Raw genomic sequence first — 18,874 nt, 5'->3', positions numbered from 1 at the left:
GCTGGGGATCAGGGCCTGAAGGGACCTCAAGGGTAGGTACTTGTTGGGGGTGGTCCGATTTTCAGCCTCACCTAATAGGATTGGTATTTCAGGAAGATGTTTCTGGAGCCTTAACAGAGGATAGGCAAGCAGGTTAGAGGCAGCGACAAGAGCCAGGGGGTTACTAAGATTCACAGACTCAGAGAGCACATGGGACACGGAGGCAAGGGTGTGGAGAGAGATATTCCCCACAGGCTTCTCAGGCTTCTCAATCCTACAGTCTGGGAGCGCGCTGAGAGGAGGGTTGTACGGTCACTGCTTACCGTGTAGTACAGATTCCCTGAGCTCTCTGCTCTTCAGCTGCTGGGAAACCTACCGTGTTACGTGATCCACGTCACTCAGCAGGTCAAGGTCGACCAGCAGAACTAGTGTTTAGGCTTGAGGCCGAAGCTTCAATGACAGCTCTGCTGCCAGCGGAAGTTCTTTGTCCCTGCCCAGATCCTTGTGTCCTTTACGATGATCAAACAGTACTGTCTTTTGTTCCACTGCCAACAGACTCACCTATTAACCTATTGGGGTGAAGAATCAAATCCCACATCCGACAAGGGACTGAAAAAAGGGGATTTTCTGGCCTCAGGACGCTATAAAGTGGGGCTTTTCTCCTGGCAGGACTGTAGTGGAGAGGGAAGATGGTGAGGTCACTTTTACACCATGAAAATGACTGTTTCCTTGGCAGGGTGATGTGGTCCTGATGTTAGGGGACCGATCACAGAGTTCGGCAACTCATAGAAGCAGGAGTGCAATATCCCAGAGGCCCGCCGTTCTTACACTCCAGCCACTTGCTGCAACCCTTTCTTGGGTGTATTTTACTTGTGTCTCCCCAGAATTCAGCTGGGAAGTAGGCTTCTTCCCAGGAGAACCCCACTATCATGAGTACTTGGCTGAGATGTATTTGCTTAGTGACCTCAACTCTTTGAGAAATCTCTCCTAGACATCTTTCCTCCCCTCCCCAAATTCTGTTGGCTCCAAGGAGAACCAGTGATGGGAAAAAGAAGACACCCGGGATAGACAATGCAGGAAATAACAACAATTCTTCCCTTTCTGATCTATTTTCAGTCTTGGCCACATAGCAAGGACACAAATAAAGCTGTTGTTTTAAATAAACCTCTATTTTTGTCTTTTGCTCATAGATTGTACCATCTTAAACAATTCCTGTTCATATTCTGATTATCAGAATTTTACTCCCCCAACCCCTCAAGGACCCAAATGATAAAGTACCTCTGACCACTCACCTGGTCATTCAGAAGCTGATGGTTTAGAGGTGTCCAGGTGCTCATCTTTGTCTGCATTTTGGGGCCATCGATGCTTTTTGGAGGTGCAAATGCCATCATGAAATGACCTGGTATTTTTCCATAAAAAGACTACACCTATCAGGAGAAATGAATCATTGAATCTTGTGAGAAACAAACAAATGAGGTATGAGTGGACAGAATATTTACTGAGAGCCTTGTTTATGTCAAAGACTTCACACGTATGTTCAATGCAAGTTTACAGTGAGCTTGTGGTGAGGCTGTGGTGTAGTTCCTTAGATCACTGAAGAAAGTGAGGCTCACTGAAGTGACACGCCCTGCCCATGATCATATAGACTGTGAGTGGAACGGGAATCAGACCACTGGACCATGGCGGAAGCTCAGAGTCATTCTGAGCTCTCTACTGGCTTCAAATATAGAGTCACAGTACAACATAACACCCTTCACCTCAACATTTAGGAGTCAGAGGTAGGTGAATCTCTTTGAATTTAAGGCCCATATTGGTCTTCAAAGAGATTTCTAGGTCAACCATGGCTACACAGTGACATCCTGACTCAAAACAAACACCTAATTGTCCTTGTGTCATTAACTCTTCTCCTCTAGTCCCAGCCAAAAGAGTTCCAGCCTAAGACATACGCAAGGAGCAGACATGTCAAGGCCATGGCTTTGGAGAAGGACAGATGTGTTTATTGGGGAGAAATCTGCTAGTTTTGGTTATCTGGTTATACAGTCTGCCTACTTTTAATGAAAGTAGCTTAATTTCCATGAGGAATTATTTTCCTTCACTGGTGTGGAGTCTGCTGGTTGGCTGGCTGATTTTAGAGGTGTCCAGTTGCTGGTTTCCATCTTCATTTGGGGGCTAGGAGTTAGTCCCTCTCTAGGCCACATGTGGTGGGTGACTGGATCAAACTACAGATGGACTGCTCCTGGCTTACCTTTTTCTGCATGAGGTGGTCACCGAGGGTAACAGTTGTTACCTGAGCAGGTTGCAGTGCCGGCCTTGCTCTTCTGTCCCCTAGAAGGTGCATGCCCTTTTTTTCTTCTGCATTTCTTAGAGAGACACGGTTTCTATTTTTGCAACCTTTGAAGTTTTTAAAATACTAGTTCTATTTCTTTTTTTTATTTATTATTATAGTTGTTTCTTTTTTCTTTTATTTTTTCTTAGATTTATTAATTTTGTTTTTGTGTGTGAGTGTTTTGCCTGCATGTATGTATGCGCACCACATGCATGTTTGGTGCCTGAGGAGGTCAGAATAGGGCATTGGATCCTCTGGAAGTGGAGTCATGGATGGTTGTAAACCATCATGTGAATGCTGGGAATTGAACCTGGGCCCTGTACAAGAACAATAAGCACCTTACTTAACTCCTGAGCCATCTCTCCAGCCCCACTTTGTGCAGTTTTTTTTTTTAATCCTATGTTTGTATACCTTCAAAATGACATTTGGAAGATAAGAGAGAAAAAAAAAAAAGTCTTGACAAGGTAGCTGGTGGGGAGGAGGCCTGAATAACTAGTAACCTCCTTCAGTCTTTCTTAGAACTTGTCAGCTACGGAGTGCTCCAAACCTGTCCTTTGGGAGGCCATAATGGAATATTCTATAATAGAAAGTAGTGTCAGTACCTGCCTTAAGTGGTTCTACCCTTCTCTTCTCCACACCATGCTGACAAATGTTCAATAGTCAATGCCTTCTCCAGGGCTCGTCCTGCCGCCACAGCCCTGGTATGAAGGGACTCCCATCACCTCTCCTCGGCTCCCACTGTTTAATTATCTAAGTCACTACATTTTCAGCTGGGTTACAAAAGGCATAGGAAATGGGTTTCATTGCAGCATCATTAACTACCAGCCAGAAACACGGGCACAGGCGAGCAGGCCAACTATGGCTACAAAGCCTGCCACCAAGATCGTATCTGTCCAGGTAAAAATTGTATACTGCTTGTTATATTTTTTTTTTCATTTTGAGACAGGGTCTTACTGTGCAGTCCAGGCTGCCCTCAAACTCAAACTCATCCCCGTCCTCAATCTTCCCAGTGCTGGGATTGCTGGGGTTTGTCCCCATGCCCAGCCCTCCTTCTTCTGTTAAGACAGTTGCTATTTTAGAAATCTTTGAGAGTCATACAGCCTCTGTGACAAAAGCTTTGAATCTCTTCCTAGAAAAATACACAGGAAGCTAAAATGCTGCTTCCCCAAGGTTAAAAATCTCTGCATTAAGCTGGGGAGCTCGCTCGCTTCGCGGTGTGTGGAAAGCCATTTGATGTATTCTGGGTACCATTTCTGAATGAAGATAAAGTAGCTTTTCTCAAGACACCTCAGGGTCTGCACAGGCTGTTTTTCTCCTCCTGGTTCCTCAGGTCTGAAAACCACTTTGGATTAGGCTCTCTTCAAAGCAGCTGTGGTTCCCAGGAGGTGGGCTTGGCCAGGAGGCACAGCTCTTGGTGACAATCATGCAGAAGCATGCCGATGGGGGTGTCTCGCCTGTCTTTTGTGATTATCCTTTTTCAGCTTTTTCCCCCCTCCTCCCTTAGTCCCAGAAGATGAACTTGTGTGCATACACAAGTTCACAGAAGAGACCACTGGCTACTGTTCGAAACACAGAATCTTTCACACAGCACACACAAGAAACAATTGCACCCTGTCTGCCAAGACAAAACAGATTGTCTTACCCTCTTCCACAGACACGAGCTGCAGGTACGTTCATGACTTCTTTTCCTTTTAATGACTGACTGTCATTATGTTTCATGTTCCTTGGGATAAAACTGTAGAAAGAAGGCCCAGGGCCCTCATCCCCTACATATGGCTTCGGGCTCATGTTCAACAGCCAAGCGGGGGTCCCAGTGATCTCACACTTCTGGTCTGGCCTTCTAAATCTTCTCAGTCATTGTTCACGCCATCACCACTACACGGTAATTTTACTAAGGATCTACTCCAGGCAGGCCTGCTTGTGCAGCCAAGGATGACCTTAAACTTCTGATCCTCTTGCCTGCACCTCCCAAGTTCTGGGTTTCAGGTGCTCACCACACACAGTGCTGGATTCCTGCTTCGTGCATGCCAGATAAGCATTCTACCAATGGAACTATAGTCGCAGCCCTAAGATTTGGTGTGCCTTGTCTTGATTTTGTTTTTGTTTTGAGAAAGAGTCCTAGCTCATATCCCAGGTTGGGCTGGAACCTGCTATGTAGACCAGGCTGGCCTTAAACTAACAAGGATCCACCTGCCTCTGCCTCCCAGTGCCTGTGCTGCCCCGCCCAACTGTTTTGTTTGTCTGTTAGGTGACCAGACAGTGAAATCACTTTTTCAAGTCAAAAACCTTTTCGTTTCATTAATGACTGTGGCATTCCAATTCCTTGACGTGAGGTCTGGGTCACCTCACCATAACTATCTCAGTCTGGTTCTGTCTTTTCCTGTACTGTGTCCAAATCCACTAACAACCTGCCCACGGTAAGGACAGTGCCATGAAACCCTGATACTTTTGGGCTCACGTGTTCTTCTGACACTGCCTATCTCAATTCCAATCACAGATGTACATAATAGATGCTCACTAAGTATGTGTTATCCAGTGGAAGGAAGAAATGTCATGGTGGGGCAGGGGGAGGGGAAATCTGAGAATTAAACCTTGTGGGATTGCACGCTGAAACTCAGAACATGATGAACCTGGCACAGTGGATACATTCAGTGTTGACAGGGTTTGATTTGGAGGTTACAACGAAGACTAGGATTGTGTTTCTCGGCTAACACACAATTCACCCATAGTACACTGTGATATCGCCAGACAAGGGGAATCTCACATAGTATCAGAAATAGAGGATGGGTAGCTTTAAGTACGAATTCACCTTATATTCAACCAGCTAAAAACTAAGTAAGCACTGTAATGCATGGTTTTAAAAGCTAACACTTGACCTGCACTTAATTGTTGGTTGATAATTTCTTAGGTGTCAAGCAGCCACTGCAATCCCCAGAGCCCCGGCAAGCCTGTGGGAAGCTAGGGCGCTCTCTCAGAATCTCCATCTTTTTCCTGCCCTACCCACTGTTCTCACCTCAGCGGCTCGCCTCCTTTTCAAGCCTCTGGCTCTGGGGTTGCCATCGTTCCACTAGGACAGCTTTCTTCGACTCCTTCCAGCCCCCACCTCACCGCTTCTAGCAGCCCAATCACCATCTATAAATCCTGTCGCTGGCATCCGGGGTCTCTTAGGCAACAGTGTGTGGTTTCTTGATTGGCTAGGGCATCCAAGGAGGGCTGGCTCCAAAAACTGAGCACAGCGATAAAAGGAGAAAGTGTGGCTGTCGGGTGAGTGGGAGGAGCCGTAACATCTTGATAGAATGCTGGGAGGAAGCTGTATCCAATCCCGAAACCAGCAGCCTTGAAAAATCTTCCTTCAAGACTTGCTGCGTTTGTGTTCCAAAACAGCCCTTCCCTACTGAGCATGCCCAGTTATGTTGCTCTGGTCACTCTGGGAGCTCCAAAACGCAAACTCCGTTGTGCCGGGTTTTAAGACGGTGGAAGAGGGCAGGAGGAAATAAAAATTTGCAATCGGTAGGATGAAAGAAGAGCACCTGCAGAGGAAAAGGGAGGTCGTGGGGGAACTGCGCCAAGCTCAGTGACAGATACACCAGGGAACCAGCAGATGGCACGCCGTTGTAAGAATAACTCCGAATTTAGGTCTTAAAACCCAGTCACATTTAATTAGTTAAATGTACTGAGCACCCACCTTGCAGTGAGAACCAGAGAATGCAAGGATTAGAAAGAGAAAGAAAAAAGAAATATGAAGCCGGGCGTGGCGGCTCAAACCTGTAATCCTAGCACTCAGGAGGCGGAGGCCAGAGAGGTTTGGCTACATGGGGAGTTGGAGAACAGCCTAGGCTCTAAACCACTCTAAAACACATGAGAAATCCAATGAGAGAAACTGAACGAGCAATGTGCAAGTAACCAACATAAAGCTCAGGAGGGCTCTGGTAGCTGTGAGAGCAAGGTCTGGAGAATTTCAGGGAGTTGAAATTCCATGCCTGCATCCAAAGTGCAAAGCAATTTTGATGAGCACCAGCTAACCATAAAAATTAACCCCAGGACCTAAAACAGAAACAAAAACAACTTTCCTGCTTTCTTGGCTTGTCAAAACAACGGGCTCTCCTCCAACTTAGGCAGTCCTGGAAATTTTACACGTTTCACTATTTTCGCTTTTTAATAGTGTAGCCTTAAGTTCACATTTATTTATTTGTGTGTGTCTATGTGTAGAGGAGGTGGAGAAGCACCTTTCGGGAGTTGGTTTACTGCATCCAGGGCTCAAACTCAGGTGCTAAGACTCTGGCAGCAAATGCCTTTACCCACCCAGCCATCATGCCAGACTTACGTTTCGTAATTTTTAAATAGGCAGCATTTGTGTATTTAAATGAAAAGGGGAAAGTGGATCTCATGGAGGCTGGTGATTTTCCTAAGTTAACAATGGATCAGTAAGTGGCCAAACTAAAATTAGAACCTAGGTTATCTGGATTCCAACCTAGTGGTTTTTCCAAATGACCAGCTTGTACATAACTGAATAAACAAAGCCTTTGGGGGATGTGAGGGGGTGGCCTGGGGAGGCAGGTAGAGATGTCATACTAAATTACCATGCATTACCAGTTAACATTTATGGTTTCAAAGAACGGGTTCGTCCAGGAAGGGACCAGTTTTAACAATGCCTGGGTGGCTGAGTCTCTCTGTGAAGTTCCCGCTTGTTAAAAAAGCTTTCTATTAGTGGTTACAACATGGGAGGAAAGGGAGATGGGACACAGAAAGCATCTGGAGTTATCCCCGTGGGATCTGAATGTTTTTATTCCTCACAGATCACTCTCGTCTCTGTTCTTGACAGTACCTTCTGGGTCTCCTCATGTCCTACAGCTCCTCCAACTGACTGTTCCCCCAAAGGAATGAGTCACCCCATTCCTACTGTTTGTTGTGAGTCACCCCGTTCCCACTATGTTCCTAGGGAGCATGCACGCATAATCCAGTGTCTGTGATACTCTGACATTACTTCCCTGTGGAACATATCACACATAAGGAAAAGCTTGGAGACTTTCAAAATGAATGCCTGTATCTCCACAAAGATGTTTCAATCATTTGCTGTGTGCGTGTATGCATGTGTTGTGTGTGTGTGTATTTACCAGGCATGTAGTTCTTCCAACAGATCCCAATGCTCCCTCTATGTCTAGAAAGCCATTTGTGTGCAGCCTTCTTGTTCCTTTTTGATAGCTTCATTAGATATAGATGTTCACTCATAAGTGATTTATTCTTGCCAGCTTTTAAAGATGCACCACCCCTTATACATTGTACTTTCCTTTTCTGCTAAGTATCATATTTGTGAGGCTTGATCATGTTGATATGTTTGTAATTGTGTCTGTGTCATGCCCATCTCCTGAGGTGAGCAATGGCGTGGCATGTGTCTGTTTTTAAAGCATGATGGGTACACTGGATGAGAAGGCTCCTGGCAGGCGCATTTCCAGTGCTTTAGCTATGAGGATTGGGTAATACATAAATCTGTCACAAAGCTTCCCCCATATGCTTACTGGCCTCTTTACTCACTCTCATCGAGACACCACTGGGTCCCCAGGACATGCTGGCTTGCCTAGAGTGGCTCTAAGATTCAAATCACTGTCCTTAAAATGTTGCTGCACATGTGTCAGTAAGAAAAATGGAGACTGTTGTTTCAGAATCCATTTATTATACTTGTCTAACACGGCCACCTTCTGATATGAGACTCTGATATATGATATATGATCTGATATGAGATCCAAGCACAAGGCTCTTCAGCATTCATTACATTATCTGAAAAAATTATTCTCTCTCTCTCTCTCTCTCTCCTTCCCTCCCTCTAGGCCAGAGGTGAACCACAGCTGCAGTCACCAGTTCCTCTCCACTTTGTTTTAAGCTCTCCCTGGCCTGGGATTCACTGAATGGCCTAGGCTGAGTGACCAGCTAGCCCCAGAAATCACCCTGTCTCCACATTCCCAGCACTGGGATTACAAATGCCTCCTTTCAGGACTGGATCTTTGTGGGTTCTGGGGATGTAACTGTGTTCTTCCGCTTGTATAGCAAGTGCTTTATCAACAGAATCGTATCTCCAGCCCATATGTCATCATCTCAACCATTTAAAAGCATACGGGTCAGCAGTATTAAGTACATTCACTTGCAACAGGCCCAGTTTTGCCCGTGAGCTACCAAGAGACCCAAATGATGCCACCAACTCTTAAGTTGAAGATGGAAAAAGAGAAAGATAGGTAAAACGCTGTAGCAAAGAGAAAAACAATCACGATTGATTGAATCCAGGCTCTTCCGTTAAAACGCTGTGTGGCTTTAAGATATCCAACCTTTCTGAGCGTTCTTTTCCCCTGTTGGGAAAAATAAAATAAAATAGTGTTTAGATGACCTCTAAAAAAAAATCTTTCGGCTCTCAAGTCGTGGATGTAGCAAAGGGGGGGGGGGGTCTCTAGGAAGCAGAAGATGAGGCATGTCGCCAGTCAGCACAAGCTCCATCTGTTTATAGTAAGGTCTCAGTGGAAAGGACGCAAAGCATGCACCTGCTTCTCTGCTCAGAGTGCAAGAGTTGCAACAGGCCGGGTGTTCCCCGCTACCTCCGCCGTGGGTGACCCGCTTCCTGACCGGCCTCCGGGGTCCTGAGTTTGGCACACTGGCTGTCAGAGCAGGTGTCAGAGGACCCGAACCGAGAGCTTGGCTCGGGAGGGCGTTGTATGGAGGACCGGGCACGTGTGATGAACGCCTCCAGCGCCGGGAACCTCTAAGCTGACGCGCGACAGCTCAAGGCGTCACCATCACCTAGGACGCCAAGCTGAGAACAACGAAGCGCGGGGTCAGCACCGCACAGCTAGGGATCGGGCTGGGAGGCCGGGCGCAGCGCGCATGCGCGGCACGTGCGCGCGCACCTTCATTCCCGGGCCGCGCGCCCCGACGCTCGCGAAGGCTCGGCGCGCCGGCCGTCCTCGGGCGCTCGGGGGACCTGCGGGACGCGCGGCCGCCTGCGGGGCCAGCGGTGCAAGCCCGGGAGAGCCCGGGAGGCCGGCGGTGAGGTGAGTTCCCGCGGCCGACGCTTCCTCTGGGAGCGGGGAGGGCGGCGGAGGAGCGGGGCGAGCCGAGAGCGCCGAGGCGCCCGCTCCAGCCCGGCCGCCCCTCGTCAGGCGGCGCTCGCCGCTCGCGTCGCGGCCGAACAAAAGCCCGAGGCCGGCGCTGCTGAGGCGGGCGCGGAGCGGCGGCGGGCGAGCGGCCGGGCCCGAGCGGGGTCGGAGTTCGGGGCCGCGGCCGCGCCGGGCGAGGATGCCCTGGGGAAGGCGGCGGGGCCGGTGCGTCCCGCCCGCGCCGGGCAACCTGTGCGAGTGTGGACGCAGCGGGTCCCCCGCGCCGGCCGCCTGCGGGGAGCGAGGCCGGCCCCAGCCGGTTTCTGCGCTCGGCGCCGCGGGGGCGTGGGCGGGAGGACGAGGCGCCCGGCTCCCGCGCCGCTGCTCCCCCGCAGCCTGTGGCCGACCCCTGCCACCTAACGCCCAAAAGTTGTCCCCTGCTGCCCATCACTTTGCAAAGTCGGCGGCTCCCGGCGCCGTGCGCTTCCCGCTTAAGCCCGTGGTGGTGACTCGGGGTCGGTGGATTTGCCCTGGGATGCGACGGCTGGAGGGTGAATCCGTAGCCTCTGTGATGAAGGCGCCGAGATGCGGGAAACGCTTAAGACTGTAAACATGCCGTATAGGCTTCTTACATCTTGGCACTCTTGAAGGTAGGGGCTTCCTCAAGGGAAGAGAAGAGGGCTTTCTTTCATTTTTCTATCCTCCCTTTTCTTTTGTGGGTAGGAAAAAAAAAAAAAAAAAAAAAAAAAAAAAAAAAAAAAAGCGCATGCCATTCATTAGGCAGAAGAGACTTAAAGTTGACAATTACCCATGACTCTAGATGGTCCAGGCTTTCACCCAATGTACATGGGAAAAAAAAGTCACAATTTTTAACTCCCTTCTGAATTTCTCAGGCTGCCGAACGGGCACACCAGCCCAAAATCTCATGGTAGAAAAGTCCTTCAGTACATCTGGAATGTTTGTGGATGGGAATTGGGTTACTTTGCAAAGCCAGTACATGAGAGCAAGGAAACAAAGACCCAGCTGGGCTTAAGGATGTCACCACCCTCCTCAGCCTTCTTTGGTCCTCTGTGATATGCTGAGGACTAGATAAATCCTGAGTAGTGTATTAAGAAGCCGGTACTCAAGTCGTGCATGCCTGTAATTCAGAGAGCTGACACAGGAGAATCACCCGAAGTTCTAGGCCAGAATAGGCTACGTTGTGGACCCCTTTTCCCCCTTTCTCTAGGCGATAATGCCTTCCAGTTCCCTCTTTACCTTTAAACAGATCAATGTCCCCCGCCCTCTGGGAAACAGAACACATTTACTTGAGTTGTATCAAACCCCAGCCTGAAGGTAAAAAGATTCAGAGTTGAGGACCCATGGAAAGAAGTGTAAATATTTGGAAGGATAAAACTAAAGATAAACTATAACCCAGTTGCAGCTCTTACCATGCTTCCCTGTACTTAATAAAACAGCTTGGAGCGTTGATCTCTCTGCCCCCTAATGCTTTGAAGCTGTTTATATATATTTGAGCAGTATATATATATTTTTTTTTAGTCAAGTCTAGTATTCCACTTCATCTTTCCCATTTTTCTCTCTCATCTTGTGATAATGTGCATCTCATCTCCTAAAAAGCTACCAAGGTTCCATTACTGGAAGAAAAGGGGACTGTGGGCTCCTCATCCCTTTTATTCTTTTCCCATATTTTTTGAGCTTTATTTTCTGTTTTGGTCTTTAGGTGAATTTTTCTTGGGAGTTCCATGCTTGAGATATTTGAAGTAGAAAGGGTTGAGAGCAATCAGAGTGCACATTCTTTCTTTGTATAATACAGCATGAAACCTTTATCATCTAGGAAGAAGAGAGGAGGGGTTTTTGCTTACAAAAGATTGTCTGTTTCCCAGCTTGACCTCTGGGGGTTGGGAATCTACCCAACTTCATGCTTGCTACTAAAACTCTGCAGTGATTTTGTACATAAAACTTCTGAGTGTGAGATCAGGTGTGATGGCTCACACCTTTTATCCCAGCACTCAGAGAAGAATCTTTGTGAGTTCAAGGCTGACCTAGTTTACATAGCAAGTTCTAGGACAACCAGGACTATATAGAGAGACCTTGTCTTAAAAAACAGACAGGCAGACAAAGCCTTCTGAGCATATTAGTATATTGATTTTTCTTAGGAGACAGATGGTAGGCAACAGTTCTCAGCACATTGTTATCTTTTACTTGGTAGAGATCAGGGCAGAGACAGTAAGGTTCTGAGGAAAGAAAATGAGTTTTCAATGATGGTACTTGAAAAGCTGGGAATAACAACTCTTCATTGGCTCACAAAGACTTGTAGACTTTTAACTTTTTTTTTTTTTGAAATAGACTCACTCTCAGCTTTCTAGTTTACCATTCTGAGAACCACTAATTTCAGTGGATCCAGGGAATGAACTGTAAATGAAGCTTTTGAAGTCTGTAACTCAGGGAGTGATCTTAACACATTCCAGGCTCCCCCTCATTATGTGTCATTGAAACAATACTTTAGTCAAAGCATAAGAAGCCTATGGTCTTGGTAATGGGAAAACACAGGGACTTGCTTTTTCCTCACAGAAGTTCAGAGTTTCTGACCACTTTTACTTTTTTTATTTACGTGCCAGACTCCATCCAACTTTAGGACTGGGGATACAGCTCAGCTGGTAGAGTGCTTGCCTGGTACCTACAAGACTCTTGAGTCCAGGACTCAGTACTGCAAAACAAAACAAAACAAAAAACAGCAAGCAAGTGGAATCTGTCTTTGAATTTTCAGTTTTACTTGCAGGTTAATTTTGAAAGATTGTCTGCTTCTCTTAGTTTTAGAACTTCATAGCTTATAAATCTGATTGAAACATGATGCCTACTATTCCTTTAAATTAGGAATCTAGAAGTGCTTTTTTTGTTTTGTTTTGTTTGTTTGTTTGTTTTAAAGCAATACCACTCAGCACTATGATAGATTATTTGTTGTAATTAGTAGATGGCAAAACGAAATCTAAAACTGAGAGAGGTGATGGGCACTGAGGCACATACCTGTAACCTCAGCACTTGAGAGAGAGGGTCAGGAGGGTCAGGGTCAGGGTCACCTTAGCTACAGGAGATGCTGTCTCACCCCTCGCTTCAGGTAAAAGTTAGATTGGTAGAGTTGAAAAGATCAGAAAAGAATTACTCTGAGATTAGTAAAAATATAGAATCTGTGAATTACAATGTTATATAAGCCTTTTTTTTTTCCAATAGCTAAGAGGCAATTTTGCGAGGATTTTTTTTTTTTTTTAAACTGTAAGATAGAAGGCTGGGGAGGTGGTCTCGTTGTTAGAGTGTTTGCTGTGTGTGTGTGTATGAGGACCTGTGTTTGGGTTTTCCATACCTACTGTGGCAGTGGGTGCTTGTAACCCAGTGCTGGCCAGAGAAGAAACAGAAAGATCCTGGGGGCTTGCAGGTTAAGAATGGAAAATAACAGGCTAAAGTGGTCTTTAGGAAAGGGGAAGTGAAAAGCCAGGCATGGTAACCCCAGCACTGGGGGCAGAGGCAGCCTGTGAGCTTAAGGCCAGTCTGGTCTACAGAGCAAGTCCAGGACAGCCAAGGCTACACAGAGACACCCTGTCTTGGGAGGGGAGGGGGAAGGACAAAGGAAAGGGGAAGTGATATTGGAATAGGTTGTAGGAATATTTTTCTAGGAAAACAATGGCTTTCCTTCAGAGAGATTGACTTAGAGGAGCCATTGCTAATCCTTTGTGAAATATTCTTGAAAAGTGTGTCTGAAAGATGAGACTATCCTAGCTTTCCACACTGTAGCTAGTGTATCCAACATTACAACTTACGGATGATGTTTCTGAACTGCCTGTATTTACAGGGGGTCAAAATTAGATGTAAACTATGAATGGTGAGATGGACCCTGTCTGTGGAGAACGTGATGAAAAAATATTTCTGAACACAGTCTTTTGTTGCTATTTTTTTTTGACAAGCCCTTGTGGTATACTTTTCTCTTGGTTGCTTCTGGGGTCACTCTGCTTTTTCCACTTGAGTTCTTTGGGTCTGGCTTTGGTAGCTAGCCTGGGAAGACAGTCTTTCAACATTTCAGTCATCTTTTTCTTGCTGTTCTTCAGAACCTGTGCTCAGCTAAATTTATTTTAAGAACTTTTACTTTTTTATCATTAAAACTGACAACTGGAAAATAATCAGATTCCTGATGATCTATATTCATAAAACTAGAAATGTATAAATTTCAAATATTTGCCATGTTCTACCTGGTACAGAAATTCAAACCAGGGCTTCACATGTGCTAGGAAGGCATTTTTACCACCAAGCTGTGTCCCTAGCCCTAGTCTAGAATGCTATGGAGCACTTAAAAATCAATTTTCCAACTATTTTGTGCTCTATGGCGAGGTGAAAGTGCCTCTTTCCCCACAGTGCATGAACTGTCATAGCATTCATTTTTGCTTGGACGCTGGTGTCCCAGACTGCTTATCTGTTAGCACAATAGGCTTCTTTTTCTCTGTTGGAATCCTACAGATTCCTGCACATACAAAATAAAGTTAAAATAATAAAAATAATGCCTCAAGTAACTGTTAACCCTTATTTAATGGGTTTTGATATTTTTGTCAAGCTTTTTTGAGTCCAGAATTACCTGTTTCCCGCTTTTTCCACCCAAGTTCTTTGGATCTGGCTTTGGTAGCCAGTCTGGAAGACAGTCTTTCAACATTTAATTAATCTTTAGATTAGAGCTTTTCCATGAATGAACCTACCTTGAGAAAAGTGGCTCATTCTCATGATTCTGATTAGAAGCAGGTAGTTCAGGGGCTATAGAGATGGTCAGTCAGTAAAGGCCTTGCCATACATGTATGAGGCCTGATCATTAGCACTTACATAAAAGAGATGCCCTTTGTGTAAGGTGCATGGGTGTAATCCCAGCTTCCGAGACAGGTGGGTCATTGAGGCTGGCTCACCAGACAGCCTATCTGAATCAGAGAGCCCTTGGTGAGAGACCTGATCATCTCAGCAAAACATTGTGGATGCTCCTGAGAAAGACACTGAGCCTACACTGCCAGCCCCCACTTGCGTATGTGTGTACATGTACATATGTACAAGTAATTCATTGTCTAAGTGTGATGTGTAATATGTGCAAGATGCTTTAAAGTACACACAACATTTGATTGAGCTACTGGGTAACCTGATTTTTTTTTTTTTACTGTTAAAAATCAAGGTGTTTTTGGTTTGGCATATTATTGTGTGTGTGTGTGTGTGTGTGTGTGTGTGTGTGTATGTGTACATGTGTACACCACAGCATTCATGTGAAAATCATAACTTTTGGCAGTTAGTTCTCTGCCCTGTAGATTCTGGGGATTGAACTCCTGTCAGCCAGGCCCAGTGGCAAGTGCTGATGAGCTATCTGGCTGGCCTGAAAAATCTATTTGAATCATACTAAATTATCACTTCTCTGCTTTTCTTATTACTGCAATAATACAAGCAGTATATCCTTTGGCTTGTTGCTTTAATTACCAGCCAATAAACTGTTCCACCAGCATGTATTCTCATCTGCCTGTCAGCACACATTTATAGATTTGAAGTTACTTACCTTATACACAAAATAATGTAAAATCAGGTCTTTTATAAAGTTATATAGAACACTTATTTTTTAAATAATTGAAATACTCTTTGTGTTGTTTTTCAAGACAGGGTTTTTCTCTGTCCCCTGGGCTGTCCTAGACTCGCTGTGTAGACCAGCCTGGCTTTGAACTCACTGTGATCCTCCTGCCTCTGCCTCCCTGAGTGCTGGTATTACAGGCATGAGCCACCACACAGGGCTTGTCCTTCACTCTTAAAGATAGTTTACCTTGTAACCCAGATTAATCTCCATTTGTAATCCTTCTGCTGAGTTCTGGGGTTATGGGTGCACCATGACCTCTAGTTGAAATAGCTAGCTGTGTTGTGTTGTTTGCATGTATGTTTTTCTGACAGAAGTGAGTTTTGTATGTACATACTGTTTTCTTAACTGACTTAAACATCTTTATGATAGGTTGTATGTGGTGACACTTAATCTCAGTCCTTGGGAAGCACAGGCAGGTGGATCTCTGTGAGTTCAAGGTTAGCTAGAGCTAAATAGTGAGACCTTACCTAAAAAAATAATAATAATAATAATAAGTGTGTGTGTATAGATGTAAGAGTACTCGTGTAGTGACATATGTATGGCCAAGACAGCTTTGGATGTCAGTTTTTTCTCTCCAACTTGTTTGAGACAGTCCTCTGCTCACTGCTATATGTGCCAGGCTAGCTGGCTCTCAGGCTTCCAGGGATTTTCCTGTATGTGCCTCTCCTCTCTCTGTAGGCATGCTGGGATTACAGATATGTGCTGTTATATCTGGCTTAATGTAGCTTCTGAAATTTTGAACTCAGGTCTTCATGCTTGCATCACAAGTGCTTTGCCTACTGATACATTTTTCCATTCCTATTTTTTATTATTATTGTTATGCTAGTTATTATGTTAATAAGTACAATCCCTGCTTGTCTTTTGGGAGGGAGGAGCAGTGTCAGGGATTGAACACAGAGCTTTATGCAAGCTAAGAACACAGGACCACTGTAATGTGCTCTCAGTCATGTTTATTATTTTTAGTGTCTATATAATTGTCCATCATGTGATTATAATACATTATTTAGCCAAACCTCTGTTGGTAATTTTTTAGGTTATAAGTTATTTTGAGGGTTTTTTTTTAGTTGCTATAAATTACTTACGCTGATATTTCAGTTGTATACCACATGCACTTGTATGCTTCAGAAATAAGTTATGAATAGGTTTGCTGGATCAAATGTAGGCTTTTGATATAAGAAGCCATTTAAATTATTTACTTATTTTATACATACGGGTGTTTTGCCTATATGTATGTATGTGTACCATGAACCCGCAGTCCCTGAAAAAGCCAGAAGAGGGTGTGGAATCGCCTGGAATTGGAGTTATTGATGCCTGTGAGCCACCTGTAGGTTGGGAATTAGATGGAGGTCCTCTGGAAGAACAGTATGTGTTCTTAACCACTGAGCCATCTCTCCAGCCCTCTAAGTAGCCATAAAAAAAAAAAAAAACCCTATGAACTAGTTCTAATGTAAAACATTGTAAAGTGTTGAATATAATTTCCTCCCTATAATCTGTGCCACATTTTGATCTGTCATTGTTATTTTTTTGTACATCTGATTAGCAAAAGTATTCTGTTTGCCCTTTTTATTTGATTTGGGGTGAGGGGTGGTTTGAGACAGGGTTTCTCTGTGTAATAGCTTTGTCCTGGACTCACTTTGTAGACCAAGCTGGCCTTGAACTCATGAAGATCCACCTGCCTCTGCCTCTGAGTGCTGGGATTAAAAGCATGCACCACCACGCCCGACCTTCATTTGAATTTTTTATTAGTGAAGTTAAACATCACTTCATGAGTTTATTGGCCATGTATTTCTTTTGTCCTTTGATCCTATGATACTTTTTCTATTACTCCTTTTTAAAAATTATTTTAATTATTTTATGTGTATAAGTAATTGCCTGTATGATGTCTGTGAACTATGTGCATACAGGGTGTCCTCACAAGAGTCCATTAGATCTCCAGGAACCGAGGCTATAGATAAATAGCTGTGAAGCACCTTGTGGGTGCTGGAAACCAAACCTGAGTCCTCTGCAATAGCAGGTGGTTTTAAGCCCTTTAGCCATCTCTTTAGCCCCGTTAGTTATTTATATCCATTTACTTCTTAATTTTGTGTAGAGTATTATATACTAAAATACTTTTTCTTTTACTTATTCTGTTTTAACATAGCATTTCTTAAGACCTAACTTAAAGGACATTTGTGCCTAGGGTCATCGTTAGGAGGTAGTCCTTAGACAGTTCTCCTTAGGCAGTGTCTCTCTCTTCAGTTTGTGAGAGTTACCACTAACTTGGGATCATTCCTAGTTCTGCTCTGGCTTGTCTGCATAGCCAGGCTGTGGGCTGACCATTTGTTGGTCATGTGTTTAGGATTCCAGGGCAATATATATGGTATTACATTTTTGTGCTATCTAAAATGAAGCAGTTTGGCAAAACTGGATGGTGGTACTTCTAGAACCTTCTATTGGGTAATTCAGCATTGCTTGATAGAGGTAGCCTTGTCAGCTGCAATTCAGTGCTCAAAACATGATGCTACTATTTTGCATACATTATTTCACAGATTCTCATGTTCAAGAAGTGATGTTCAAATCATTTTCAGAAAAGGAAAAATAGGGTTTAGTGACAGTGTTTACAATGTAGAATTACTTAAGATTCTTTCATCTTTTCCCAGACCTTCCATGGCTGCTTTCTACCAAGTCAGTTAATATAAAAGTGTACTGCTGACAACCAAAACACATAAAATAAATTTGAAATTTTGTAATCTAGTTTACAACAAATATTATTTTTGGTGCAAAGGAAAAAAAACACTCAAAATGGATTAATTATATCTTGTTACAGAATTCTACACCATGTATTTTATATATATATAAATATATATATATGCAACTTAGGATATGTTTTTAGTGTGTGTTGTGAATATATATGTGTGTTTATATACATATATATATTATCATCCGTGATAAAATAGAAAAACTGTTACTTTGTGAATACCCCTGTGTTTTCTCTATTAAATCAGTATGGTGTCTCATCAATTATTTTAATGTCAAGTCTGCAATATTTTGAAAACAAGTGATTAACTTTCCTACTTTCAATACTTTTCAGATATTTCAACAAGGAAGAAATCACTTTCCTCCTAAGATGGAATCTGTGATTTGGGAATGTGGTTGATCGACTTGATATGCTGGCCAGATGTGCCCCATGTAATAAAATGAAAAGAAGATACAAGATGATGTCATTTTCCCGTATTGTGAAACCAAAAACAAATGCCTTTTGTGAGACCAGGTTAACAGACCTCTGACAGTACAAGGAGTTTCTAACTGCGGAGCCCAGCAGATACAGAAGGGGCACTTTCGAGCTGAGACCTGAAGGCGTATACTGATCTAACACACATGTTGTAAATCTGATCAGCCTCATTCAGCCCCAGGAAGAATGGCCATGAGCTGGATTGTCTTTTGTCTTTGGCTCTTGACTGTGTTTGTGGGGCAGATAGGTGGGCACAGTTTGTTTTCTTGTGAACCTATAACCTTGAGGATGTGCCAAGATTTGCCTTATAATACTACCTTCATGCCTAATCTTCTGAACCATTATGACCAACAGACAGCAGCTTTAGCAATGGAGGTAAGACAGTCCAGAAAGTAACCTACATTGCCCTGATACTCACCTAATGTGTTGATCTAAACAGTAGCAAAACGTTGCTGTTTTTAACTGTTTCTTACACATTTGAAAAAGTGTATAGCTTGGTATATATTATAATAGATTGAAGAATTCATATTTGTCGGAATTCTGCTCTTGGATTTGTTTTTAGACACGTTTTTATAAAGAAATTGGAAACACTGAAACATAGGTGATGACGGCTCTTCAGAGATGACATCTCTGTTATTTAA

General features: G+C 44.1%; 2 protein-coding genes across 5 annotated transcripts in view; one reads left to right on the top strand and one right to left on the bottom strand.

The window, feature by feature from the left end:
- The window catches only part of Fbxo16 (F-box protein 16), a 46,517-nt gene extending 40,855 nt beyond the window's left edge, over positions 1–5,662 (bottom strand). Inside the window, exons 1-3 of one of the 3 annotated variants that reach the window (XM_060391337.1) lie at positions 5,319–5,650; positions 3,948–4,040; positions 1,272–1,406 (exon numbers count right to left, since the gene is read on the bottom strand). In XM_060391337.1, the coding sequence (XP_060247320.1) occupies positions 1,272–1,370 (99 nt within the window). In that variant the 5' untranslated portion in view covers positions 1,371–1,406; positions 3,948–4,040; positions 5,319–5,650. Of the gene's footprint in view, positions 1–1,271; positions 1,407–3,947; positions 4,041–5,318 lie in introns of all 3 variants that reach the window. The other 2 variants (XM_060391338.1, XM_060391336.1) reach the window with 2 other exon arrangements.
- Positions 5,663–9,188: 3,526 nt separating this feature from the next.
- Fzd3 (frizzled class receptor 3) overlaps positions 9,189–18,874 on the top strand; it is a 65,736-nt gene continuing 56,050 nt past the window's right edge. For both annotated transcript variants that reach the window (XM_021654433.2, XM_021654442.2), the window contains exons 1-2: positions 9,189–9,339; positions 18,093–18,608. In XM_021654433.2, the coding sequence (XP_021510108.1) occupies positions 18,420–18,608 (189 nt within the window). In that variant the 5' untranslated portion in view covers positions 9,189–9,339; positions 18,093–18,419. The remainder of the gene's footprint in view (positions 9,340–18,092; positions 18,609–18,874) is intronic.

Source organism: Meriones unguiculatus, chromosome 9 (genome assembly GCF_030254825.1).
Source record: "Meriones unguiculatus strain TT.TT164.6M chromosome 9, Bangor_MerUng_6.1, whole genome shotgun sequence".
Classification (NCBI taxonomy): domain Eukaryota; kingdom Metazoa; phylum Chordata; class Mammalia; order Rodentia; family Muridae; genus Meriones; species Meriones unguiculatus.
Note: the sequence above shows the minus strand (reverse complement) of the source record. Positions and strands in the feature narration are given on the sequence as shown.